General features: G+C 42.9%; 3 protein-coding genes across 3 annotated transcripts; 1 reads left to right on the top strand and 2 right to left on the bottom strand.

The window, feature by feature from the left end:
• Nucleotides 1-7460: 7460 nt before the first annotated feature.
• On the bottom strand, nt 7461-9260 carry LOC131307197 (uncharacterized). The gene has a single exon (XM_058333605.1). It carries the CDS (start codon nt 9258-9260, stop codon nt 7461-7463), a length of 1800 nt encoding a protein of 599 aa, XP_058189588.1.
• Nucleotides 9261-16737: 7477 nt separating this feature from the next.
• On the bottom strand, nt 16738-20151 carry LOC131307763 (uncharacterized). The gene is made up of 5 exons (XM_058334443.1): nt 19822-20151; nt 19538-19724; nt 18651-18857; nt 17252-17443; nt 16738-17164 (listed from the first exon to the last, which is right to left on the bottom strand). Exons 1-5 carry the CDS (start codon nt 19902-19904, stop codon nt 17027-17029), a joined length of 807 nt encoding a protein of 268 aa, XP_058190426.1. The 5' UTR covers nt 19905-20151; the 3' UTR covers nt 16738-17026.
• A 2566-nt stretch (nt 20152-22717) lies between these two features.
• LOC131307765 (probable serine/threonine-protein kinase PIX13) lies at nt 22718-26078 on the top strand. Its single transcript, XM_058334445.1, has 5 exons — nt 22718-22750; nt 24652-24787; nt 24957-25099; nt 25395-25518; nt 25599-26078. The coding sequence occupies exons 1-5, from the start codon at nt 22727-22729 to the stop codon at nt 25769-25771; spliced, it is 600 nt and encodes a 199-aa protein (XP_058190428.1). The 5' UTR covers nt 22718-22726; the 3' UTR covers nt 25772-26078.
• Nucleotides 26079-27550: the final 1472 nt, after the last annotated feature.

The following is a 27550-nucleotide window of genomic DNA, read 5'->3' as shown; positions in this document are numbered from 1 at the left end:
CAAATATCTACACAAAGATTTTAATTATGGTGCCTTCCACCACATCATTTCCGCTGGGCCGGGGCCCCTTATTTCAAACTAAACAAGTGGTGCTTTGGTCCCATTGAACTTTTTCTTGTGCACTGTGGGGATTGATTTCTTCGTGATCCTTTCTGTATAGCTGTCTCCGTGTGTGGAGCTGTGAGATGGCACCGATCTTGGTGTACCTGTAGAACCGGAGAGGGATGTTCCTCCGGAAAGAAGCTCCGACGAACTTGTCAATAAGTGGAGAAGAGAAGAAGTTTAGTGAGAAAATATGCTAGTAGAGGGAAGAGAGTGCAGTTGTTTTAGAGTTCAGAGCCCCTTTCTTAGTGGTGTTATTCTTCTATTTATAGGCGAAAGGGGTAGAGTGTTGAGCAAGTTGGCTCTACTTTCCACATGTCGCGTAATGTTCGGATGGCGTCCTGCAGCAAGGCCATTTAATGAACACTACTTTCCAAGTCTTACAGCCACATGGGTCGATGTCAGAAAGGTCACATCGTTCAGAGATGTCACTTCGAATATCAGAAAAGACAGCTTACTTATCACAAGACATTTCTGGAAGGCCCTATAATCATTTATATTCGGTGGAGCCCACTTATGACACGCGAAGAATCTCCGAGCATATGATGTTTTTTCCGAAGAACAACATAGCCGAACAAGAGTACTCCCCGAGCGAACTCAAATATACTTACGTTCGGATAAGGCACACAACGTTCGGGAAAAACCCACGGGGATCCGTATGTTCTTCGGATGACTGACGACGTAACAGGCCGAAGCCCACCGCCATCCACAGATGAACTGAGACAGCTGGACGTTGGGTCAAACAGCGTGATCCTTTATCCGCCTTACTGGATCTTATGAACCTTCGGATATTTCGGCCCCCTACAATAGCCCCTCAACTCTTGCTTTTCTTGCTCGGATGAAAAGGAAGAGTTGAATAGAGATTGGCCGAACAAAAAGTAGTTCCGAAAAACGAATGACTAGACAGATCGTTGAAGTTGAACGGACAAAAAAGTTTGGAACGCGTGGATATGTGCTTGCAGCTTTCATTAAATGCTTCTGTAACCGCCGATTTCAAACAATGCCAGGTGTCACGATTTCATTGGGTGGTGGTACGGCACGCTTCATTCTCGCCACGTGTCCCTCATCGAGCGTTACATCAATCTCCCGCCCAAATTCAACGGTCAGGGTTTGAGATCGCTTCGAATTCTGAGCTCAGTATAAAAGGACGGTGGAAGAAGAGAGAAAATCACTTTCACCCCCATTCTCGATCGCCTTCCCTGTTCAAGCGCCACTTCAGACCAAAAATCGCCAGAAATCTGCAGATTTGAAGGTTTTGATCACAGATTTCTCTTGATTTTCAGGTATTTTTTCAAGTTCTTTCATCTGTTGACGCATTTTGATTATTTTCGAGTGCTTTTGCCCACTCTAAGTTGGTTTTTTCCTTTTCGTTTGGGCTGAAACCGTCGCCTGATTCCCCAGGTGTTCATGTGTTCGGAAAGAACACATGTTCATCTTCAAATCGTGTTCTTCCGAAGACGATGGTACCTTTAAGTAGGAGCTTTTCCCAAAGGAATATTCATTTAAGAAGCTTAGTGATTCGTATTAAGCTTCTTTATCAATGTATTTCCATTGGAGAAGCTTAGGGCACCCGACCCTGTCCCTGAACGGTAGGAATCCCTTCTTCGGAGGTTCTTCCGAAGGGCGCTCGTTCGGGAAATAACCGAGCAAACCTTAGGTCTCTCAGAACAACATAGAACATCGAATATAGACACTTAGACTCCTGGCCATGCAAATTGCTAACGGTCTCATCCCTTGCACTGATTTGTTTCTAGGTATGGAATCTTCGAAGTCAACCTCTTCGGGCGAATCTTATCAGTCGGTAGATACCGGAGCTTCGGATTTTGGTAGATCTGATCCAGAGTTAGCCGAAGCTATAAGAGATTTCGCCCGGAACTACCGAACGGGATCAAGTGGCAGGGTTCCCGAGGGAATAGAGGGAATTGACTACCCCGCCAGGGTGACTCCCCTCCGAACAATGGGGCCAGACCCCAACATTATAGATATAGATGAGTCGTCGTCCGAAAGGGAGCTTCTTCATGACGAAGCAGAAGAGGGAGAGGACGCCAAGGGGGCTGATGAGGCCGAGTCGGAAAAAAAAACCCCAGTCGCCTCGTCAAGCCGAACGAACGAGGGAGCAGGCGTCATAGGAGAATCTTCGTCGCAACCTCCGAAGGCGAAGAGGAAAATCATTCAACTGGACCCCGACGTAATTTCCGACCGAACGGGGAGGGACCCTTGCCCTTACTTGGAGTGCTTCCAAGACGAGAATAGCTTGAACCTCTTCCGAGCCGTTTACGATGTCCTCGACGATGTCATCATCACGCCGGTCCAAGGTTCCCGAATAAGATACAGTGACGAACACGTCACCGTTCCCTTGATGGCAATCACAGAAGGGGGCCTTCGGTTCCCGATGCATAGGGTCTTGAGAGAAATCCTCCACTGCTTCAACCTTACTCCTTGCCAGTTGAGCGTGAACTCTTACCGCATTATTCACTCGGTAATTATACTCGCTAAGGTAAAGATGTTCCGGCTCGAGGCTTACCATTTTTTTGAAAACTACATGATGTCAAGAAACGTTCGGTATTCTCGATACTATCTTTGCTCCCGGAGGAAGATGCAAAAAATCATTCCCGAGGGCATGTATGACTCGGAGAAATAGGCCTCCGACTACGTCGAGGTTCGGGGAAATTTTCAATTCCCCGAACATGAGTATGACCAATTTGAAATCGCCACACGAAGGGGAACTCCGAGTAAAAACAGTTGTCCGTTATTTCAAATGTTATTCCTTCTGTTGCTCCTATTATACTTATCAAAAATTTAATTAACGATCTTGTGTGCTTTTCTTCGACAGATACCACCAAGCTCAACAAGGTACTGTTAAGGGCGGCGAGAGGTTGTGGTCTTGCCGATTCCCTACTCACCATCCCAGCTGAGGAACGGGACGCCCCAACAATCCTAAAGTACAAAGCCACATACAGAGGTCGGATCCGATGGAAGGTAACCGACGAGCGTGAGCAGGTTTCTGAAGAGATTCCAGAAGAACTCTGCCCGAGCTCTGATAAACCTCTTCGGGGGACAATCCGCCTCCCTACCGAAGAAGAGCCGTTTCAGGAACAAGAGGAAATGCCGCCGAGGAACATCAAAGAAGTCCTTCAGAAAAAACTGGAGGAAAAGGAGAAAGAAAAGGCCCAGCTTCGGAAGGCTGGAGCCCCAGGCGCTTCAGGCTCGGCCCCAAGCAAGAAAACCCCACCACCCCCACCCTCTAAAAAACGACCACTGAGCGCCCCTCCTTCCCCGAAGGAGCCACTGGCCAGCAAAAAGACAAAGGCGGCTCCGAAGGGGAAGAGCCAGGAAGTCGAACTTCCGAAGGGAGCACAAACAGAGGGAGAGAGGGAGCTTGCTTCGGATATCGACGCCCCATGGGTGCCCAATTTTATCACCCCGAACAAAAAGCAAATTTTAAAATCAGACAGTCTCAAGGAGGATCCCTCCCTGGCCTTTACCCTCCACTCGGGGCTGGCTTTACCGAGGGACATACAGAGTCCCTTGTCTCTAAAAGCAGCCCTGAGCGAGTACTACTATCATGCTGGAAGGGTAAGTAAACTCGTACTTGCAATGATTATTAGTTTGTTTGCTATTGTACTTCGGAATAACTTTAATTCTGTTTATGACCGCAGGCCACCCAGTCCATCATGAGTGCCCAGTACTATCTCACCGAACACGACAAGAAGTCGAAACTGCTGAAGCAGTCGGTCGAGTACAACAAGGGCGTGGCCGAGGATTACAAGAAGAGCCTGGAGCAATCCGAGCTTGTGAGACAAGGCCTGAAAGTTCAGGTTACAAATCTGAATGACCTAATCAAGGGGCTGTAAGAGTCGGCCGAGCAAACGAGGGCCGAAGGAAAAGATGAGGGGCTGGCGGAGGGGAGAGCCCTTGGTCGAGAAGAAATGAAAAAAGAGATGGAAAAAGAGATGCAGGGGCAGTATGAGAAAGGGTATGCCTAGGCTGAGGAGGATGTGGCCGATCAAATTATTGAAGTGCAAGCCGAGATTAAAGAGGGCCAACACAAAGAAAGCTTCATGCTCGGCTATAACAGGGGTTTTGACGATGCAGGCATTGAGCCTGATGATGAGAGGAGGAATCTTGTGGAAGTACCTCCCCTCGCCCCTGCCGAAGCTGAAGCAGAAGACGCAACAGCTGGTGCTGCCGATTCTACCAACGTACCAGCCCCTGCAGATGCTCCAGCAAATTGAACTAGCTTTCTCTGTTTTTGTTGTTTTTTTTTTTTTTTTTGAAATATGGTTGGCTCCGAACGACTAGAACCTTGCCAAACCATTCGATGTAACTAAAACAGGTTGGAGGCCCTCGGTGAATGATTAACAATCTTCGTTTTTTGTTTGACCAAACTTGCAAATTGTCTTTTTGTTCGGAATGAATTTATTGTGTTCATTGTGTTTCCAAGTAAAATTTTGCCCAGTCTTTCTGTTCGGATAGAGTTTATTGTGTAGCCTATTATAAGCCCCCTGGCTTAGTGGATGGTCATAGTGTAGAAATGAGAATCTAGTAAGGCAAACAAGTGGGTACACAATAGGATTATCAGTCACCAGCGTCAAAAGTAAGTGGTTCTTCCGAGGGAAAAGTCTTGAACGGTGAGAAGTGTATTTAAGCAGGTTCCGATCCAAGGGCTTTGAAAAATTGTTCCGAACGAACAGTACAGTAAATTACAAGAATGTTCACCGAACAAAACATCAATGGCTTCAAGATTTTCACCCGAACAAACAAATCATCATGGGCTTCGAGATTTCACCCGAACAAAGGAAGGGCTAGATAAGATACCCCAGTTACAAGAATAAATAGAAAAATAACTGAACAATTAAAACAAACTTGCATTAAATACATAACGTTCACAAGCGTATTTGCCGAACAAAAATGTAAATACAAGAGAAGAAAAGTAAAAAGGGTGGAGGATGCCAATACTAGCCATGGAATTTTCTAAGTTTTTGAGCATTCCACGGATTGGCAATTGGCGTCCCATCCATTTCAGCAAGCTTGTAGACACCATGCCCGATCTTCTCCACCACTCGGTAAGGTCCTTCATAGGGATCCTTCAGCTTGGTTAGCTTTGATGCTTCGGTAACCATCCGAAGGACTAAGTCCCCAACATTAAAAGGACGAGCACGAACATTCCGGTTGTAGCCCTTTGCAACTTCCTGTTGATATGCAGCGTGCCGAAGGTGAGCATTGTCACGAAGTTCTTCAGCGAAGTCTAACTCGGCACCCACAAGCGCATTGTTGTCTATAGGGTTAAAATGCTCCGTGCGGGTTGTAGGGATCATAGTAGACAAAGGGAGGACAACTTCCATACCGTAGGCCATAGCAAATGGAGTACGGCCGGTAGACCGCCGAGGGGTGGTACGGTAGGCCCATAAGACGTGTGGAAGCTCTTCCACCCATTTACCGAGTTTTCGATCCAGACGGCGCTTCAGCCCCCGAGTGATGGTCTTGTTAGATGCTTTGGCTTGTCCATTACCTTGAGGATAGGCCACCGAGGAATTATGGATCGTGATGTGGCGCTTTGCATAAAAAGATTTGAGGGCGGACGCGACAAACTGGGAGCCATTGTCAGAAAGGATGGCATACGGTACGCCGAACCTCGAGATGATGTTCTTCCAAATAAAACGTTCCACGTCGCCTGCGGTGGTCTTGATCATGGGGGAAGCTTCAACCCACTTGGTGAACAAATCCGTGGCAGTGAGCATATACTCAAATCCTCCAGGTGCCTTCGGCATCTTGCCTACTATGTCAAAAGCCCAAACCGCGAACGGCCACGGACTAGTGATCATTTTAAGGGGGAATGCAGGCTGGTGGATGAGAGATGCTTGCTTTTGGCACCGAACACAGAGCTTCACGTATTCTTCGGATTGCTTGACCATCTTCGGCCACCAATAGCCTTGCGTCAGAGCACGCTGTGCAAGAGACCGTCCTTCTGAATGCGCCTCGCAGCTTCCCGAATGGAGTTCCTCCAGAACGGCTGGCACAAGGTCGTCGTGGATGACACGCAGATCGGGGCCAGTGAAAGTTCATCGATAAAGATTGTCGTTCGGATCTAGGAAAAAATTGGCCGCTCGGCAACGGAGTTTGTACGCTTCGCGCGTGTTCGGTGGCAATACCTGGTTCTTCAAGTAATTAATCACTGGATCCAGTTGACTCTGTCCGAGGGAGATGGCCATGACCTGTTCACACGGCTGTTCGAAGCTCGGTTTGGCGACCTCGTCAAAGGTAATAGTGCGACTGCCCGAGGTCTTGTAAACCGAAGCAAGACCTGCCAGGGCGTCAGCATGTGCATTATGTTCCCGAGCGATCCATTCCACTTCTACTCGGCTAAATCTTTCGAACAGAGCCAATACGTGGCTTACGTAAGCATTCATACGCTGATCTTTGGCTTGATAATCATCGTTTAAATGACCCACAGTGAGTTGAGAGTCACAAAAGATAGGAACCGAATCTGCATCCAGCCGAAGAGTAAGTCGGAGGCCTGCAATCAAAGCTTCATACTCCGCCTCGTTGTTCGTCGTCGTGTACCCAATCGAGACCACGCTTTCATGCACAGTCCCGCTCGGTGACACAAGGACGATGCCCGCACTAGCCCCGTGAACATTAGAAGCTCCATCGACGGTCAGTCGCCAAGCGTCGCTGGAGAAGAGCTTCCATTGCCGCTTGGCTTTCTTTCGTCCAAGGGAGTACCGAGCACGGAGTGGCTCTACAGGACAGCTGGACAATCCCTCCAAAACCTCTTCTTCCTGAATCCGAGCTTCTTCAGCGGCGGTGGCCAAGGCATTGGCCTCGTCTTGCAAGCCAGGAGTGAGTTCGGCAAAGAAGTCGGCCAAGGCCTGACCTTTGATAGCTGTCCGAGGCTCAAACTGGATGTCGAAGATAGCCAAGTCTTGAGAGAATTTCAGGATCCGGCTTGATATGTCCGTCTTCTGAAGGACAGCTTTGAGAGGAAACTCAGTAAGAACCACAATCCTATGGGATTGAAAGTAAGGCAGGAGGCTCGTTTTAGCCGAAACGAGAGCCAATGCCAATTTCTCCATAGGCAGATACCTCGTCTGAGAGTCCGCCATCGTTTTGCTGGAATAGAAAATTGGTTGATGCTCCATCCCCTCTTTCCGAACAAGAACCGCGCTTGTTGCATAATCAGAAACAGCAAGGTAAAGATACAGGTCTTCATCGGGTAGGGGCTTGACGAGCAAAGGAGCGTGGGACAGGTATTGCTTTAAAGATTGCAAGGCCTGCTCGCACTCTTCGGTCCATACGAATCTGCGTCGGCTAGTAGTGATTACTTGGAAAAATGGACGGCAAAGATCTCCCGAACGTCAGATGAAGCGGTTCAAGGCAGCCACCATTCTTGTAAGTCGTTGTACTTCTTTGATAGTAGTGGGAGCTCGGAGATTTTGCACGGCCTGGATCTGTGTGGGATCAGCTTGGATTCCTCGGCGGCTCATTATGTGACCGAGGAACTTCCCCGAACTTACACCAAACGCACACTTCTCAGCGTCGAGGCGCAACTTCCGCCGCTTCAAAACCGCGAAGACCTCTCCCAAGTCCCGAAGGTGGTCCCGAGCAAACGTGCTTCTGCAAACCAGATCATCGATATAAGCTTCCACTATTTTGCCGAGCATTCCGGGAAACATCTTTGTGATGGAGCGTTGGAAGGTTGCTCCAGCATTCTTCAGGCCGAACGGAACGACCTTGTAGCAGTAAGTGCCCTGAGGAGAAATAAAAGCCGTCTTCTTCTGATCTTCCAGATCCAACGCTATTTGGTGATAGCCTCGATAGGCATCCATAAAGCTCAAGCGTTCGCACCCTGCAGTTGCGTCCACCATTTGTTCAATCCAAGGAAGGGGAAATCTATCCATAGGACAAGCGTCGTTGAGGTTTGTGTAATCAACACAAACCCTTAGTTTCCCGTTTTTCTTCGGTACGACTACAGGATTGGCAAGCCAAGAAGGATATAAGACTTCCCGAATGACGCCTGCCTCCAACAGTTGATCCACTTCTGTCATTACAACTTCGATATGTGCGGCGGATGAGCGTCGGACTTTCTGCACCGCCGGCCGCCTACTTGGATCGACATTCAATGAGTGCATGGCGAACGAAGGATCCACACCCGGCATGTCTTGTGGAGTCCAAGCAAAAACTTCTATGTTCCGCGTGAGGAAGTCATACATCTCCTCGCGTTCGGCCACGCTCAGAGAGCTCCCAATTAAAACATATCTTCCTTCGCCCCCAGGGATTGAGAAGCGTATTAACTCCTCGGTAGATCTTCGTTCAGCCGGAACTCCCACATCTTCGATTATAGGAACGGGAGTGGCTTCCACGCATTGTACGTCCATACAGCTCTGTTTGTTTGTGACAGTGCTGATGTAGCATTTCTTCGATTGGATTTGATCCCCTCGGAGGCTCTCCTGAAGTCCATTCCACCCGATAAACTTTACCACCTGGTGAAAGGTTAAAGCGACTGCTTTCATCTCGTGCAACCAGGTTCGGCCGAGTATCACGTTGTATGGACTGGGAGAAGCGACCACCACAAACTCGATTTCAAGAACCCGTGATCCAGCTCGCACGGGGAGGGTGATCAAGCCGAGCGGCCAAACCGGGGCTCCAGTAAAACTGACGAGGGGAGTTGACGCTGTTCGAAGTTGAGTGGGAGATAATCCGAGGCTCTGGAATGTTGAATAAAACATCACGTCCGCCGAGCTTCCTTGGTCTATCAATACCCGTTGAACGGTTGACTTTTCAATAGCAACAGTGACAACGAGGGCGTCTGTATGAGGAAATTGCACACCTGTCAAGTCGTCGGGTGAAAAAGTAATAGTGCTACCGAAGCTCGGATCGTCCCATTTTCGTTTTCCCGAAGCGCCAACGTTGCAAACGGATAAAGAGGCGACGACTCTATCAATTTTTGAACGAAGCTCGGTAGCCCTTCCTTCGGAAACCAACCCTTGTATAACGCTTACAAGGTTGCCGATAACATGGGGAGGTGGTGGAAGTGGATTTCGCCGAACGTCAATCCACTTATTTAGATGCCTCGCTGCTGCTAGCTCTTCAAGATACCGTTTGAAAGGTGGGCATTGCGTGGAGTAGTGGCCGCGCTCCTTGTGATACGTGCACATCCCTGGTCCGCTACCGACGGTGCTTAAGAGTACCGTTGGCCAAACAAAGAATGGCAAATTGCCGATGATGTTGAGGAGTTTGTAGATAGGTTCGGTGAATGCAGTATGCTCGGCCATGTACTCGTCTGGCCGTGGCTCCCTTTTCGTTGTGGCCACGATTGTGGCTGCGGGTGCTGCGGAGGTCGACCTTTGTTGTTCGGCTTGTTGGTTGCTTGGCCTGAACCGCCTTGGCCTCCTTGCCCCTGGCAAACGTTTGTTACTTGTTTCTTCGCCCCTGTTGTTTTGACAGGTTCTGGAGCCTTTGGTGTGTATCGCTCGGCCATGGCTTCTTCATGAACGCAATCCTTCTCGATTATGGTCATGAGCTCTCCCATCGTCTTAGGTGGGTTACGTGAGAGATCACGGAACATTGCCGAGGTTGGATCCAACCCGTTCATAAAAGACTCTGCCGCAACTCCTTGATCACAGTCGAGAATAAAATTATAGACTTCCCAGTAGCGCTCGGTATAAAGCCGTAAGGTCTCTCCTGCCGCTCTCCGCATGTTTACCAGCATAGACAACGTCTTCGGCTGAATGTTGCTGGTTACAAATCGTTTGCTAAACTCCAACTCCAGCTCGTTGAAGCAAGTGATAGATTTGGGCTTCAACTGATTGTACCACAACATGATTGGCTCACTGAGAGTGAGTGGGAAGATCTTGCACACAAGGGCGTCAGAAAAGTTATGGAGGCTCATAGTTTGTCTAAAGCGACAAACGAACGCGACTGCGTCCTCTTTAGCCTCGTAACGTTTCAGCTTCGGCATAACGAACCTGTCCGGTGGTCGTTCCTGTTGGATAACATCTACGAAGGGGGAAGCCTTTGCCTTCCCGAGCTTCGAATTATCTTTCTGAGCTGGAGTTTGCGGGATAATAGGGAGAGGAACCTCAGCACGTGGCTCTGGAGTCTTTCTTCGTTCACGTCGATGGTGCCAGTGATGCTCCTCTTTCTCCTTCGGTAGCCGAGTGGCTAAAACCGAAGGTTCACGCACCGCTACTCTCGAGCCCGCTAAGTGAGCATGCCGAGGCTGAGAACCTGGGTCGACGGGTTGGTACACGGTCGGCAAACCCGTGAACTGATCGTACAAGACAATCGTATTATTGTGTTCCGAACGGTTTCCTTTGCTGTTCGTTCTGTGGCGATTGCCAGAGTTAACCGAACGCCGCCCGTCGTGGCGTTCCGATTCGTGTCGTGATCGTACCGAATATTCCCGGTTGCTGCTGGTACGTGTGCACCGAGGTGGATCGTTTAAATCCACGGGCCTCTTCCCACTTCTTGGACTCATTTGTCGTTCGGAACGGAATTGTGCTCGGGCTAACGCGCCCCCTTTATTGGTGCCGACAGTGGAGCCTGTAGCCGAGGATCGTGAATTCACGGTACGAATAATGCTCGTCAGCCGAGGTCTTGGAACTCCTTGGTCAAGACGTTCAAAGACAGTTCGTCGCTCGGACACGGCGGGTTCGGCCGTTTGGGCTGGACGAGACGGTCTGCTTCGTTTGCGGAGTTTGTTTGGTCGACTGGGCTCGGCTGGATGCCCGAGTACAGGAGTTGTGGTCATCCCGCCATCCCGCTCTTCCAGCCATTGTTGTAGCATGGCAATAACCGCCGCCTGACGCTTCTGTTCGGCCAAGGCTATATCCAACTCGGTGGGTGGAAAAGAAAGTTGGCGGGCCACGTGGAGAACCGTCCTAGTCATTTGACGGGGCTCGAGGTTGATAGACCCGTAGCCCTCCAACCCAAGGGTAAAGTTCTCTGGACTCGGAGGTGAGAAGTGTTGAGCCATTTGTTCCGTTTAAACGCGAGGAACAAACAGAATTTGAGATGAAGGTCGTATCAGGCCCTCAACTGGTTAAGAACACGAAGAACACAAAGAACACCCCAAAAGTTGTTGATCCCCAACAGAGTCGCCAATTGTGGGGGTTGATTTCTTTGTGATCTTTCCTGTATAGCTGTCTCCGTGTGTGGAGCTGTGAGATGGCGCCGATCTTGTTGTACCTGTAGAACCGGAGGGGGATGTTCCTCCGAGAAGAAGCTCCGACGAACTTGTCAGTAAGTGGAGAAGAGAAGAAGTTTAGTGAGAAAATATGCTAGTAGAGGGAAGAGAGTGCAGTTGTTTTAGAGTTCAGAGCCCCTTTCTTAGTGGTGTTACTCTTCTATTTATAGGCGAAAGGGGTAGAGTGCTGAGCAAGTTGGCTCTACTTTCCACATGTCGCGTAATGCTCGGATGGCGTCCTGCAGCAAGGCCATTTAATGAACACTACTTCCCAAGTTTTACAGAGCCACATGGGTCAATGTCAGAAAGGTCACATCGTTCAGAGATGTCACTTCGAATATCAGAAAGGACAGCTTACTTATCACAAGATATTTCTGGAAGATCCTATAATCATTTATATTCGGTGGAGCCCGCTTATGACACACGAAGAATCTCCGAGCATATGATGTTTTTTTCCGAAGAACAACATAGCCGAACAAGAGTACTCCCCGAGCGAACTCAAATATACTTACGTTCGGATAAGGCACACAACGTTCGGGAAAAACCCACGGGGATCCGTATGTTCTTCGGATGACTGACGACGTAACAGGCCGAAGCCCACCGCCATCCACAGATGAACTGAGACAGCTGGACGTTGGGTCAAACAACGTGATCCCTTATCCGCCCTACTGGACCTTATGAACCTTCGGATATTTCGGCCCCCTACATACACCAAAACGAAAATACATCTATATGGGGCCGGTTCTATGGACATCATTTTTGACATAATTTTTGTTACTTCATCTCAACCCTGAACTGGAGGGTGGAGATTAAACCTTAAAAGAGGATATTGTACTTAATAATTCTCCCCCTCTCTCACCTCTCTAACGTTTTCTCTCTCTCCTTGTACCTTACAAATCACAACACTGGCGACTCCCCTCCCTACTCTGGGCCCTGGGGCCTCCATCTCCGACGAACACCATCTTCTCTCTCTCCCGATGTTAGCATCAACAAGAGTTTACCAATTTCCAATGTAACCCTTTCAAGATTTTTTAATGGGCATAAAAAGAAAAAAACCATGGAAACCCATAACATTCAAGATTAACCTTCAATTTTCAGAACCCATAACCCCATTTCAATTTCTGGACGGAAATAACATCCAAAAAGTTCAAGTGCAGAGCAAAATCACATTACAATTGCAGAGATTAGCATCCTCTTCTCTGGTTTTGAGGTAACTGTTTTGATTTTGATCAATTGGTAAGAAGATTAGGGCTTCATTGGGGATTCGAGAGAGGGTGTAAGAGAGAGAGAGAGAGAGAGAGAGAGAGAGAGAGAGAAGCGCGAGGGTGGGCAGGAGAGACAGAGAGAACACCAGAGCTGAGTTCGTCGGGTACGGGAATCGCAGGTGATGGCGTGTCAGTGAGGAGAGAGTACGTGAGGGTAGAGACGACATAGAAACGTGAGATGGAAAGACGGGGAGCTATTCACAGAGAGAGAGAGAGAGAGAGAGAGTACTGGGTTGATTGCCAGAGATGGGTTTGCCGATGAGGACTCTCGGCGGATATGGAGAGGCAAGGGAGGGGTTCAGATCCCCTCCAGTATGTTACCCTCCAGTCCCATCCAATTCAGCCTTTTGTGGGCCCTTTCCGGGCCCACAATAATGATCAGAACCGTTCACATTTTAGAACTCGTCGAGACCAACGACCATACCAAAAATCACGTTGATCAAATACCATTTGGTATCATTTCAAAATGCATTAATGTTGTCTAAAAAAAAGGTGAGAAACACAGGATTACAACCCTTCAACAAATTTTTTCGAAACTTAATACATTTTGAAATGATACCAAACGGTATTAGATCAACGTGATTTTTGGTATGGTCGTTGGTCTCAACGAGCTCTAAAATGTGAACGGTTCCGATCATTGTTGTGGACCCAAAAAGGGCCCACAAAAGGCCGAACTGGACCGGACTGGAGGGTAACCCCATACTGGACAGGATCTGACTCCTCAAGGGAGGCCCTGGAGGGGATGGGTCGAAACACACAGAGAGAGAGAGAGAGAGAGAGAGAGAGAGAGAGAGAGAGAGAGATTAGGTGAGGTTGGGTGTGTGTGCCATTTTAAGAGTTTTAATCTTAACCCTCCATTCAAGGGTTGAGACTAGGGCTGTAAACGAACCGAATCGAGTCGAACCCTGTTAAGTTCGGCTCGGGTTCGTTAAGGTATGAGTTCGGCTCGAGTTCGATTCGAGCCTAAACATCTTGGCTCGAGTTCGGTTCCTTAAAATTTTTCAAGGCTCGGGTTCGGCTCGGTTGGGTTCGTTAAGGTAATAGTCTGGCTCGAGTTTGACTCGGGTTCGATTCGAACTTGAACATCTTGGCTCGAGTTTGGCTCGTTAAACTCAAATGAATCGAGCTGAGCCAAATCTAAGCTCGAATTGAGCTCGTCAAGACTCAGGTTTGGTTAGGCTCAACTCATTAAACTCAAGCGAACCCAAACTCTCTCATTAATCGTATAGAATTTGGGAGAAAAATAAGTATTGAATTATATATACAACCTTAAATTTTTTTACATTTACAAATAGACCCCTATTGAATTATTAATTAAATTTAAGTATAGGTTCACCAACCTAACCGAGTCGAATACCGTTAGGTTCAGGTTCGACTTATTTACGGAACGAGCCTAGAATTGAGGTTTAGGTTCAGTTCGTTTAGCAGACAAATCAAACTCGAACGAGCTCTCCGAGCCTCGAACAGTTCGCGAATGGCTCAGTTCATTTACAGCCCTAGTTGAGACAGAGTGGCAAAAGTTGTGTCAAAGTTGATGTCCACGGAACCGACTCTTATATATCACAAAACTTCAGGTAGGAGCGCCCTTACCGTATTAAGTTAAGGGTGTCCCTTTCCCGACCAATTTGCGATGATCCAAGCCGCTCAATATGTTCAGAACGTGATTTTAAAGGTACCATCAAGAAATCAGCAAAAAAAAAAAGAAGACCGGAAGGGGCTTGATCCGAGCAGTTTTTGTTTGTATTTTATCGAACGGTTCAAATAAAAACTGCTCAAATCAAGCCATTCCCGATCATTTTTTGGCTGATTTCGCGGATACCATTAAAATCACATTCTGAACACATTGAGCGGCTCGGATAATCGAAATTTAATCGAGAAAGGGGACATCTGCATTTTATTTAAAATGAGGACGCCCTTACCTGAAGGGAACTCATATATATATATATATATATATATATATATATATATATATATATATATTTACAAGGACTATAGTTCTCACTCGTAACAGTTTCAAGGGGGACACTATTGCACTTACAACCGCGTAACACTTTGAGGCCTTCTTTTTTCTTTTTTTGTTCCTTAAAAACAAACGAATATGTAATACAAGTTGACATCTGAAGTTTTCACAAGTAATCTGTAACTCTAATTTTCTCACAAGATTGTGGGTTATAAAAAGGTGACCATTTCCCTGTCATGCCCAATATTCCTTCCCTATTTTGTTTGTTTGGAACAAGTCAAACAAGGGATGGGCACCAATGATAGCAGGTTCACTATTGTCATCAAAGGTTTAACTTTGCGGTTGGTTGCTGTGTTGTCAAAAAGGTTCAAAATCCTGGAAATGTTTGTTTACAAAGGGTCAACAAAGTCATCAGCTCCTTCAGTTGGGTGCCCATCATAGATCTAATTAAACTTTGACGGGAAATAAATTAATATGGCAGCCCTATCGGATGCTTTCGGCCTCGCTCAATAATTTCCTTTCCGAACCGGGCCAAAGCGAAACTAAACTCATACTAATACCCTTTCCGAACCGGTCAAAGGTATGTCATCAACAACGGGACTAAAAAATTATTTTATTACGGCTTCATCCCAAAAAAAGCAAACCCTGATCAATCATGTGGAAAAAAAACCCACCACCCAATAGAACCAAGCCTTTGCCGATTAAAAAAAACAGGACCAAGCCTTGGGCTTGGGGGCTAGTAATACTAGATTTAACACGACAAAAACAAGCATAGCTGGCCATTTCAAACTTTGCAAAATGGGCGGAGCCTGGAGACCTAATCTAATTCTATTCTGACGAGGCCAGTGGTGGTCCCATCCTATCCTAGGTGCTTAATGCAAATGGCAAATAAGGTGACCTTACACGTGGTGGCAGGAGAATCATAAGTGTCTACCACGTGTCATCTGGAACTAACAGCAGAGTTTGTTCCTCATAGCTACTAGGAAAACATACATTCAGATTCATTGATACAAGCAGCATCTTGCATGCACGGATTTGTATAAGCAGAGAGCGGCGGGGGGGGGGCGGGCTGTGTGGTAATAATGAGTAAAGGAAATATGGGAGACCCAAGGGGAAGAGTAGTTGTTTGAGACGATACGTGTTATTATCTGCACTTATGAAGAGTAGTATTAGCAGTAGATAATTTAGATGAATCTTATCCTGTAATGGATTCAAGTAAATACTTTAGTTGTTAGCGATTGATGGATCCTTGATATTGAATATCTTATGGAAGAGTGATAGAAATATATTAACAGATGCATGTATGTATGCATAAATGCAGGTGTAGTAGTAGTTCAGGTGGGGGCTTATGTGACGGGGGAGATGAGGAGAATATGGAGCACAAGCGGTGCTCATGTGGGGAGCACTGCGGTTGCAATCCCTGTACTTGCTCCAAGACTGATATTATTATTACTCCATCTTCTGCTGCTGCTGCTGGCAGGGCCTTCTGCAACTGTGGTGTTGGCTGCACCTGTCTCACTTGTGCCACTTAATTTGCCACAAGGAAAGGGAAAAAACAGAAGACTCTCAATGAGCCCATCCGTTCCTCTCTGTTTTGATGTTCAACAAGTTGTTTCTGGTCTTGTATAAGCTTTTAAAGTTTAGAGATGTTTAATACTATACTATAAGTCGTGGGTTGTTATGTATCAAAATGTTTGGTGTACGGGGTCCATAGCCTACTTTCTCTACTTTCAGGGCACGTGCCCTCTTAATAAATTTTTTTCATTCAGTTGGACTCTATTGTCATGTGTATTTGTTCTCATTTTAGTAGTTGCTAACCTCATCTCATATAGCACGTCACTGGATCGACTCCAGGTACTTTAAAAAGCTAAACTTTCATTTGGATTCCCCAGTTCCCAAATTCCATAATTATCTCCTCTCTCTCTCTTCCAGATCTGTATAAATCACAGACCCCTCTAACTTTGATCAAGCATATGCACTGCTCTTCAAATTTTAGAAACATTACAAGAGAAACGTAATCTAATGTGGTGTCCGTGTCTGTTTTCCTCGCAAAACATCAAACAGGTACACCTTTCAGCTATTCAAGGCCCAGGCCCAAGCGTTGGGCAATCTTGCAACATTCGTGGGAATGTGTACAGAATACGTAAACAGAGTTCCAGCAGAATAATCACTATACGAAACACGGTTCTTAGAAATGCCAGTAGCAAAATTTCAGAAAACAATTTTCAAGTCAAAGAAAGGGCTGCAATTTGTCATCTATCAAATGGTGAAATTCATGTCACAGAGCTAGTTTACGTTGGTTAGTTTGTAACATCGTACATTCACACATTAATACTCTCCGAGGGCATGGAATGTCTCATTTTTTGATTGGGAGGCAGTAAGAAGTGACTTACAAAGATTAATTAGCTTTATGATCATTCTCTCAACCATATGATAAGATGCTCCAATTCAGGTGACAGTGAGAATTGCGTGATCATTTTCTTAGGAAGAGGAGGACCAATAAGTTGTTGGCTACTTGTTAATCTTCTCGATCTGATAGGTTACAGTCTGCTCTTCCCAACCCTCCTCCTGGAGAGATGTTTCATGAAAGCTCAGCTCCCCACTAGTTGTGAAAGACAATGCAGAACTGCTTCTTGTCCCATAATGCCCCTACGAAGCAGAAAAATAAACATGCAGATAAGATACCAGTACGGTTACAAAGAAAAAGGGCAAGTTTCTAGGTACTCTGGGTTTTACCAAAGGAGTTTCTGCTTCGACGAAAATGGAGCTCAAGTAGTATTCTTTCTCAGCTGGATAAATGTGCGGTAACACACTTTCATCATCTCTAATCGTGTCCCTCATCAGTTTCTCAACCATCTCAGCTACGGCAACTTCAGCATCACCATAGAGGTCCAATAGCTTCTTGAAACTATGTCTCAATCTCTCAGACTGCAAAGAAGTGAATTGAACTCTGGGAATATTTGAACAGCAACTAGTACTTCAAAACTATATGCAACTAGAAAAAAGGAAAAGTAAATTGCAGCACGGGACTTCCGTATTTTTATAGGATAATAATGATAGAATCATACATTGGACGCCAACATACTCCAATCCCAATATAAAATGAACTATGTTAGATATTTTCTTTCCTCCGGTTTTCCTTCGTTAGGAAAGGTGGAAGTAGCCAATCTAATTTGTCAAGTGTTAGGACACCCAGACCTGAAGTATGTAAAGTAAGGCAACTCTAGGAGTAGGGCAACCCATATTACCATCTAAAAAAGCTTCCCCTTTATATAGAAAACAGAAGGGATATTTTTTTGTTGTTGCAGTTGATAGACAAGTTCTCTCCAGTAGAATGTTGGATTAATATCATAATATGCGTATAAAGGTTGAACTTCACATCATGCATTACTGCCTGAATGGTTCCCCATCCTGGAATATTGCCCTTAACAAGGTTAAGCAGTCTGAAGGGCTGGTCCTTGTCCCACTATAGTTTCGGTAAAAAACTCGTCAAGTTGGAACCAAGGGGTGGTCCTTATCCCACTATAGTTTCAGACAAATACTCGTCAAGTTGGAGCTTACTTAATTTGATATTCCTGGAAGTTTTATGCCACAAATAATTTTGAGTTGGAGCTTACTTAAAGAATACTTTCCTGCTTAGTAACTAAACTATCAATTGGCATGCTAATCTATGTAGCAATGATAAGGACATGGACACGGCTGGAGACACGGATACAGGACACTGTAATTCTTAAAAAATAGGGACATGAACGTGGCGGGGGGCACGACAATTCATTTTGAAATTACTTTTTAGCTATGAAACCGACCATGGTAAGCACTAAATATTTAGGTTAAGTACTCCTATCATTGCATTATTGACCAATGGTGTATGTCTATACACAACACGTGTTTTATATTACACTTTTGGTTGAAGGCGTTTGAAGTTAAAAATATATTGCCAGAAAAAGCTTTAAAAAGTTACAAAAATCTCCCTGCCATGTCCCCCGGCACGTCCCCGATCTGTAGCGTGTCCAAGAATGTCTGACACAGATATGTTGGTATGTATAGATGCTAATTCTGTATCCACTTATTAGCAAAAGAACAACTCTAGTGTGCATGCTAGTGCAATTAAATCAGTCAATCTTTGCCTTCTTACCTTAGGCCAAGGTGAGTCCAGCCTTGCATTTGATAAGACATGAATACCAGGTGAAACCTCCATAATTGAACCGTTACCTTCTTTTGGTCTGTTAGTAACGTAAACCATGTTCATGGAACAAAGATCGGCTATTATCAAGTTAAACCCATTATACTGATCTGCTTCTTTCACGAGTTCCTCTGCAAACTCGTAAGGATCTTTCTTGCTCTGCACCACATCAATAACCACAATCACATTAGGCCTCAAAGATAAATCTTCTAACAAGCACACCAACATACGTGGATAAACTGCCAAATCCCCATTGTTATCTGGATACCATTGTTTTCATATTGATCACTTAGTCAATACTAAATATTATTAAAGAACACAATGCAAAGGTAATTAGTGATTACTGTTCTCAAGTAATGGAATAGTGCTCAATGATGATGGCCCTGCAATCTTTTCCATCATGGTTCCAATAGATGATTCTGGATACAGCTGCCCGTGTATAGAAAATCATGGACAACTAGAAGAGGTTTTTTTTTTTCGGGGGGGGGGGGGGGGGAAGGGGGGGTGTGGGTGTGTGTTGAGTACAAATTTTATTGTATCAACCTCTAGGAAGAGGAAGTTGCATCGAGATTTCTAGCTCTGATGTTCAATCTCCATGATTCTTGTTTAGATGTCTAATTCTATGCGATTCAAGTTAGTAATATTTTTGAAGCTCGACCAAATAACATCTTCTTCCATGGGTGATAGGATCCCATGAATGATCAAAGCAATATTTTTTGTTTACTTCAACTCACTTGAGCAATAGAACAAGCACATGGAGTGTGTGAAAGTCAATTCACTCGAGCAATAGAAAAAACAAATGGAGTGCGAAAATGTCTCTGAGTAAAAAATAAATCAACCTCTAAGAAGCGAACGGGTAGGTGACCCCTGCTTTTTGGTTGAGGGAGTGATTGGAGTTCGCGAACATTAGTAAGGAAAGCGACCCTTCCGTCTCTGGTGCAAGCCAACCACGTCCCTCCTGCGAGCCCATCTCTTCCTCCCAGTATATGACCCCCACCTTCCCACCATGCCAAAGGCTTCGTAGGCCTTACCAAATCACAGATAAATAAAGGTACCATCTCTTTCTCAACGAGAATCATAGTAATTTCATTAGTAGTACTGTATTAGAAAGAAGGCCACTCACCGAGTATGATATTCGTCTCGATTGAGCAACAAAAGGAATGGGTAAATTGGGTGATCTTGCCATATAAACACCGCTATACACATTTCCAGACTGATGACCACTGTTAATTGTAATTCGATCTCCTCGAAATCCCCTTCCCAGTCGTCGTGGAGAAAAGGAAAACCAAGCCCCAATTCTCGTCTACCCCTCCGTTTGGATTTGTTTCAGATTAAAATAATAATAATTATCGGAATTGTTCCCTTCGTACAATTCGTCAAGATGAATATTCATGATGAAAATCAGTTCAATCGGACTTAATTTTTGTAAGTAAACGAATTCCGTTTGGCCTCAACGCCAAGTACGTGTCTCGGTTGCACGGTTCATGTACGCAAAGTAAGCCATAGTGAAAATGAAATGATATTGTCAAAACTGTTTTTGTTGGTATCAAAATTTTAGTGCACAAAATATTTGTACCATATGTAAAGTACAATATTTTTATGCATTGGAATTTCGGCACCAACAAAAACAGTTTTGATACTATCACTATCCTATTTTTTTGGCAAACAACATAACAAAGTTGTGTTATTGGACTTTTTGTTTTCAACCATAATTGTTAATTGGATTGTTAATTACAAATGGTGGTTAGCCATAATTGTTAAAGGGTTCTTATTTTACAAGTACTTATTATCCTCTTTACTATATAGTAATTCCTTCACTATATATCTTCTTTAATTCAAAAAATAAATGCTTATTTTAGTTAGAGGAATAGGCCCCCTTTGCTCCTTTAGTAGAGTATATTGAAAACTAGTTATTGGTTGAAATGTTAGTTTACAAATAATGGTTAGAGAGAATCGAGTAAATACAAAATTAGTTAGTATCTGATGAAATGTTAGTTACAAATCATGGTTAGAGATATTAGTCAAAAATTAGTTGATAATTAGTTACAACAGGTTATTGATTGAAATATTATTACAAATTAAGTGTATACAAAATTATTTGATAAATCAAAATTAATTAAAGAATGGTGATTGGAAGGTAGTTGAGAAAAGAAGCCAAATTATAACTTCTATCACTAGTTTTTTTCTAAGCAACTTCTATCACTATTTGAGCAGTTTAAAAAAAAAAAGATTTTGGCACTCCATTTTTTTATGATAACACTCCCAAATTTGTCTTTTAGTGTGCCTTACTATATACAATTTTTACACTAAAAGATAAATTTTGAAGTGTCATCATAAAAAAGTGGAGTGTCAAAATCATTTAGCTTAAACAAATTATAAAAAACACAAAAAAGGCCAAAATTTGACTTTGACGAGCTGCCATGGATTCTGGGTGTGTTTGGATTAAAAAGTTGAGTGACTTATTTTTTTGTCCTTATTCAATTTTTTTTTGCATTTGTTAGTTTTGCGTCAAACTTTTGTGACTTATTAATTAATTCGTCTTAATGAGAGGAATCGGAAAAGTAAATTTTTTTGATCAAAACTCATAATTTTTTGATTAAAGACAAAAAGTCAATAAGTCAGATTTTTTTTACTTATTCTTGTCTTTTTGAGTCTTTTTGAAAAAAATTATGAGCTTCGATCAATTTTTTTTTACTTTTCTGATTTCTCTCCCGAGATGAATCAATAAGTCACAAAAGTTTGATGCAAAACTAATAAATGCAATTTTTTTTTGGATAAAAACAAAAAAAGAAATTACTTTTCCACTTTTAAAGCCAAATGAGGCCAGATCCGATCATTACAATATCTTCAACTTTGACCATGTGTACTATGTTAAAGATCAAGCCTTTTTTTTTTTTTTTTTGAAAGAGAAGGTCTGACGTTTAATGAATTACTCAATTTCCTTCCTTGTGAAAAACTCCATTGGTATTTCTGTTTGACCAAAAAAAAGAAAAAAAAGAAAAGCTCCATGCCAAGATGCGATTTTTCTCAAAACTCATATGAAAACTTTTTACCAAATTGTTTCGTTAATAATTAAAATTATGAAGAGTACATGAGACATTTTCCCATCATTTGCTTTGGAATAAAAAGATATGTCTCATCCTTCATGAATATTGTTCAGAATAGTCATGAATTTTTTACATAAACAATGTCCCTCTTTCATTTATTATTTAGAGATGCATTCATAGATCCATATGAGTTTGGTTCCGAATGACTAGTGTCATATATTTTGGTATTGATCACTTGTCTAATTCATTTTCAAGTTGTATATACCCAAGTTCAAGATATTCGAAATATCTATTTTATTATCAAAATGGCACAAAAAATTACTACTCTTTTGTCCCAATGAATTCGTCATCTCTAGAATTTCAAGTTATTGATATGTAATGGGATACAATGATCACTATTCAAAATTTTGACTTTCCATGAATACCCCTTATGTGTTTAATTAAGACTTAAGAGAGTGCACATGATAAAATATAAGTTTAAATTTGTAAAAGAGAGAGTATTAAGAAACTTTGAAGTCTACTCCAAATTGAATAAAGGTTTTGAAAGACGTAATAGAAAAAAAATACTAGACTAAAATACTGGAATGGAAAAGAAGGAAAAAGTTGATAGTTGTATTTTTCTGCTGAGTAGATCGAGGAATGAGGAATAACGGAGTACTACTTTTTACTGGAAATGATTTGTTAAAAAGGCAACTAGACTAGCCACAGGAGTAACGACAAGGTCATTAGCAGCAGCCTTTCAATTAGCAACAGGCAAATCTACCTGCAAATGTGGAACAAGCACACCTCCCCTTTCGTCCAGTAGAGGAGAGAGACATGCACGGTTGGTTGTCCATTGATTTGACTAACATAGGAGTAAGCGCTTACTCCAATAAAGAAGCATGAATTTCTCCTATTCATTCCACTCTTCCTTCCTTCCCATACTTTGACTTGGTCTATACATGTTACCTTCTTGAAATCATTTCCTTGAACTCTGAGAGCATGCAAGGACTTGAGGAGTGGCAGGTTGTTTTTTGACTTACACAAATTAATATTGAACATTTCTTAAAACTAGCCTTCAAATTCTTATTGTCTACCTGTTAGAGCTTGATATCAATCTTATCTAAGCTAGAATGTGTCTTTTTCTTCTTCATCCTTAACTCACCTTGCTTATGTCCGTAACCCATTCAAGTAAAGCGCACTCTTTGCTCGCAAAATTAAGGTCCTTGATGTGGGATATCATTTACAATCATTCCACCTCCATACCTACTTACACATCTGTTTACACACCCACACTCACAATAGGGGTGGAGCCCGCACATACTACACACCTAGTGTGTGTGAGCCCCACTTCTATTGTGAGTGTGGATGTGTAAATGGGTGTGGAGTTAGAATTTTTGTATCACTAATTAGTTTACAAGATTTGTTTCATCTGCAAGTACTGGTGCCTGATGTTACATCAGACAACATTAATTGTCCTTGGACTTGAATTTGTAGTGGTGAAAGTTTTGATGCCTAGTCCTATATATAGTACTCCATACCTATCCTCTTGTGCAAAGGTATGTGAAGGCTTCATTAATGTAGACACAAAAAATAGTGGCAGAGAGTAATGTCTGGTTTGGTGTTGCCAACATGTGAGAAGAATTGATTTCCCACCATGATATTTTCGCAGAAAAGAGAACTACCCTTGTATGCAGGGTTGGTTTAGAGGGGGTTGCAGGAAGGAGTTCTTTCTTAAGTTTTGACATTGACATCTTGTTCAGGTTTGGTTGAGAGGGGGTTGCGGTCATTGAAGCATCAATTGCTATATTTTCAGGCTGTTAAAAGAAACAACTATATTTTCGGGTGCTTTATTCTTTGTCCTCAGCTTGCGTTTAGTAGTTTCTTTCTCTTTCCTAGATGTTCTCTCTTGAGCACATTCTAATTAAGTCAACTGGATAGTTGTTTGTCTTAATGGCTTTACTATTCATTTCAATTACAGAAATTTATTGAATTGATGTTTTCCTTTTGCAACTAAAAGTACTTTTAGGGTGCTTGATTCTATTGTTAATTCTTGTATTGTATTTTTTTGGCACTTTTACTAGAGTCTTGATGTTGGGGGTACATTCTTCAATAGCACAAATGCCTCAAAACAGTAGTGATTGGGTTGTGCAATGGCAGGGCATATAAGCCTTTTTCCTAAAGAGCCAGGAGTACAAGTAAAATCACTTATTCAATTCTTGGAAGTCAGATGGCAACAAAAGTATAATTAGGAAGTTATACTTGACTTTCTCACGCATATCTGGCATCAACTGCTGCAGTGGCGCAGTGCTGCTTTTGATTTAGTTCTAAAGACTAAGGTTTTCCCCAGCCTTGCTTTGCCTTTCATTTAGAAGTACTAACCAAAAAAATAATAAGGAATGAACAAAAAAGTTGAGCTGTAAACTATATATAAGTCAAGTGAATTTAGGCAATAGTTGGAGTTCTTATGTTGCCCTTGTGATGCCCAGTTATGTTTGGTTATATGCTCTTACCATATGTTGATGTACATTTCTCAGTACAAGATTTTTTTGGCATTCTTGGAAAAGCCACACTTTAGCGATGCATGGCCATGACCTTTCCCGTAAGGAGAAGAATTCCCTCTTTGCCTTCATGAATCCAACTCCTAGCGTCTGTCATCCCTCTCTCTGCTTCAACTCAACTACTTGCCTTATTCTTGATATCCAATAGATTTTGTTTCATCTGATATTGTAATTCTCCCTGTTTCCATGGAAGCTCATATTGGTAGTTATGTTGTTGGGTGACATTAATAGTATGAACTTTGTTGATTACTCTACGTCTCTCCCATGTTTGGGATTGCCAATCTACAAGTTGTTTCACCAATTTATCTTCGTTAATAAAATTTATTTTGAATGGTCTGCTTATTTGTTTGTTAACTATTTCTGCAGTCTGAGGTCAACTTCTTAGGCAGGCTTTCTCATCCAAACCTTGTTAAGCTAGTAGGATACTGTTGGGAAGATAAAGAGCTACTCCTTGTTTATGAGTTCATGCAAAAGGGCAGCTTGGAGAACCACCTTTTTGGAAGTAAGAGCTAATAGAAGCAATTTATTGTGTCAATAGTAATGCAAGAACGTTAGCTGTGTCTGAACTGATTTTGTTTGGACAAATCAATCAAAGCCCCTTTTTTTTTTTTTCTGAAAAGGTAAATAAAGCCTTTTCACTTGGTAGAAAGTTCATGGGTTGACTTACGCAGAGGGCTCTGCTATTCAGCCACTTCCATGGGACATTCGGTTTAAGATACTACTGGGAGCAGCTCGAGGCCTGGAATTTTTGCACACATCAGAAAAACATATAATTTATAGAGATTTCAAGGCCTCAAATATATTGCTTGATGGGGTAAGTTTTCTGCAGCCAAAAGGAACACATCTAGGTGACATAAAAAGAAACTCAAGCCTAATTTTCATGGTTTGAACACCATACTATTCTCTTGCTTCAATTTTATGCGGCAACTTTTGAAATTGACACATCAAGTCACTTACCTCCCCCACCCTTGCTATAGATTGGACCATTTTTGTCCCAGTGCATTAGGTTGATGCAAAAATGAGTAACATGGTAATGTAAAGGTTTTCCTATATTTATTCGGAAGAAAAGGCATTATAGCTTGGCCTCTCATTTGTTTCTTTTCTTGCAGTCCTATAATGCCAAGATCTCAGACTTCGGTTTGGCAAAATTGCGTCCATCAGCTAGTCAATCACATGTAACAACACGGGTTATGGGAACATATGGCTATGCTGCTCCAGAGTATATGGCAACAGGTAATCCCTGAGCTTTTTCAACCTTCAAACTCTGCATGTTTCAGAGCCACTAGAAACTAAACATTGTGCTTCTTCAACAGGACATTTGTATGTGAAGAGCGACATGTACAGTTTTGGTGTTGTTTTGGTCGAGATGCTTACGGGCTTACATGCCCTGGATACAACCCGTCCAAGTGGGAGACCTAATTGTTGGAAATCCGGTCTTCAAAATGATGAAAGTGATGGCGTCGTCTCTTCAAACTTGGAACGATAGAAGCATTCGAGTCACGTTAGGAGAACGCTTTCCTAAAGATAGTATTTGCTCCCACCAAAAGGTGCGCTCCGGGTTATAGCAAATCCGCCTTTAAGATAAATCGAATCCGAACTCTAGGTTCTTTCTGTCTGCGTTTGCACAAACGAAAACAGACAGAATATCCGCTAAGCAAATGTAGAAGAACCAAGAACTTCCGCTAAACAAATGTAGAAGAACCAAGAACTGATACTCTATTCTGAGATATAACAGAATATTAGTTTGCCATTTTCTAAGAAGAGAATGTGTAGAGAGAAAGAGAACAATTCAGTATGGAATTTTTCAATTCATCAAATGACTTTACAAATGGCCTATTTATAGACTTATAAACACCCTTGTATGAAAGGTTGGGTCTCTAGTAAACAACCACAAGGAATGGTCATATCCTTTGAAGACACCAGTTAAGAAGGATCATGTATTTTAAAGACAATTAATAGAAAGGAACATGCCTGTTAGTTGGCACCCTTTAAACAATTAATTAGGAAAGATCATGCCTCTTGGAGGCATCCCATGATTCACATCCCTTCCTAATAATCACATCTTTCCAAATGAACACACCCCAATTTAATGGGTGTTACAATCATTTACATAAAGTCACAACTCATGTGAAAAGGTGTAGCAATCTTTCACAAAATCCTCACTCAGTACCTTTCCGAAAATTCCAAACTAAAATCCAATTTATTTTGAAAAACTCCAACAATAATCTGGTTCACTGGATCAAACCATACTTAGGTGAAAGAAGAAAGTTGAAACATACAATGGACTCCCGGTTAGAAGGGAAATATCCTTCCAAAGCTGCCTTGCAAATAGCTCAGCTTGCTCTGAAATGTCTTGGACCTGAACCGAAAACAAGGCCATCAATGAAAGAAGTTGTGGAGATAATGGAACAGATAGATGGAAGCAATGAAAAACCAAAAGAGCCTAGTATTCACCCTACGCTTCATAGTACTGCTTATTGTCATGGTCAACAGCCTTTGCGCCATCGATCTCCACTTCACCCTAGGCTCGACGGAATCCAGTCCTATCAACTCCCACAATGGGCATTAGTGCCGCCCCGACATTTGAGTTGCCCAAGCCCGACATCAAGTTTGGTTGCCCACTTAATTTTAAGTCATAAAAAAAAAAATCAAAAAGTAATCTTTTCTTTCTATTCACTTCGCAAGGGAAAAGAGATCTCTCAAGCCTTGTTTATCTATCTTGAGCCCTCTGTCAAGAACTAAGAGCGGAAAGAGCATAAGCAGCAATGCATAGGATAATTTGATGTTCCCGCTGCTGCATTTTGCGCTAACGCACGTTATGTTGTGCTTTTAGCTTGAATTACATCAAAAATTCAAAGTTGAAATTTTTGTTTTCTTGCATTACATATATAGGTTAGAAATCGAACCCACTAGTGATTTTGCCATTGCATATTTCCGTTGCTTGACCTTCTATTAAAAGATCCGGAAATTTATTTTTGAAACCTCACTCGGTTCTTGTCATTACAGTGCTTTATGATTAGTATGATCTGATTTTAAAAAAAGAAAGAAAGAAACATCTTCTTATCACACTACTAGAAAATTCACCTATATTGACATGCAAAAATTGTTACTAAACTATATTAGTGACAAAAAATTATAGCAATTGATTTTGGCACTCCAAATATTGATAACCACACTCTAATATTTGAACACTAAAAGATAAATATTGGAGTGTGGTTATCAAAACGTGGAGTGCCAAAATCAATTACCAAAATTATTGTCAAAA

The sequence above is a fragment of the Rhododendron vialii genome, chromosome 11a (genome assembly GCF_030253575.1).
Source record: "Rhododendron vialii isolate Sample 1 chromosome 11a, ASM3025357v1".
NCBI lineage: Eukaryota > Viridiplantae > Streptophyta > Magnoliopsida > Ericales > Ericaceae > Rhododendron > Rhododendron vialii.
The sequence above is the reverse complement of the archived record's forward strand: the minus strand, read 5'-3'. Positions and strand labels throughout refer to the sequence as shown.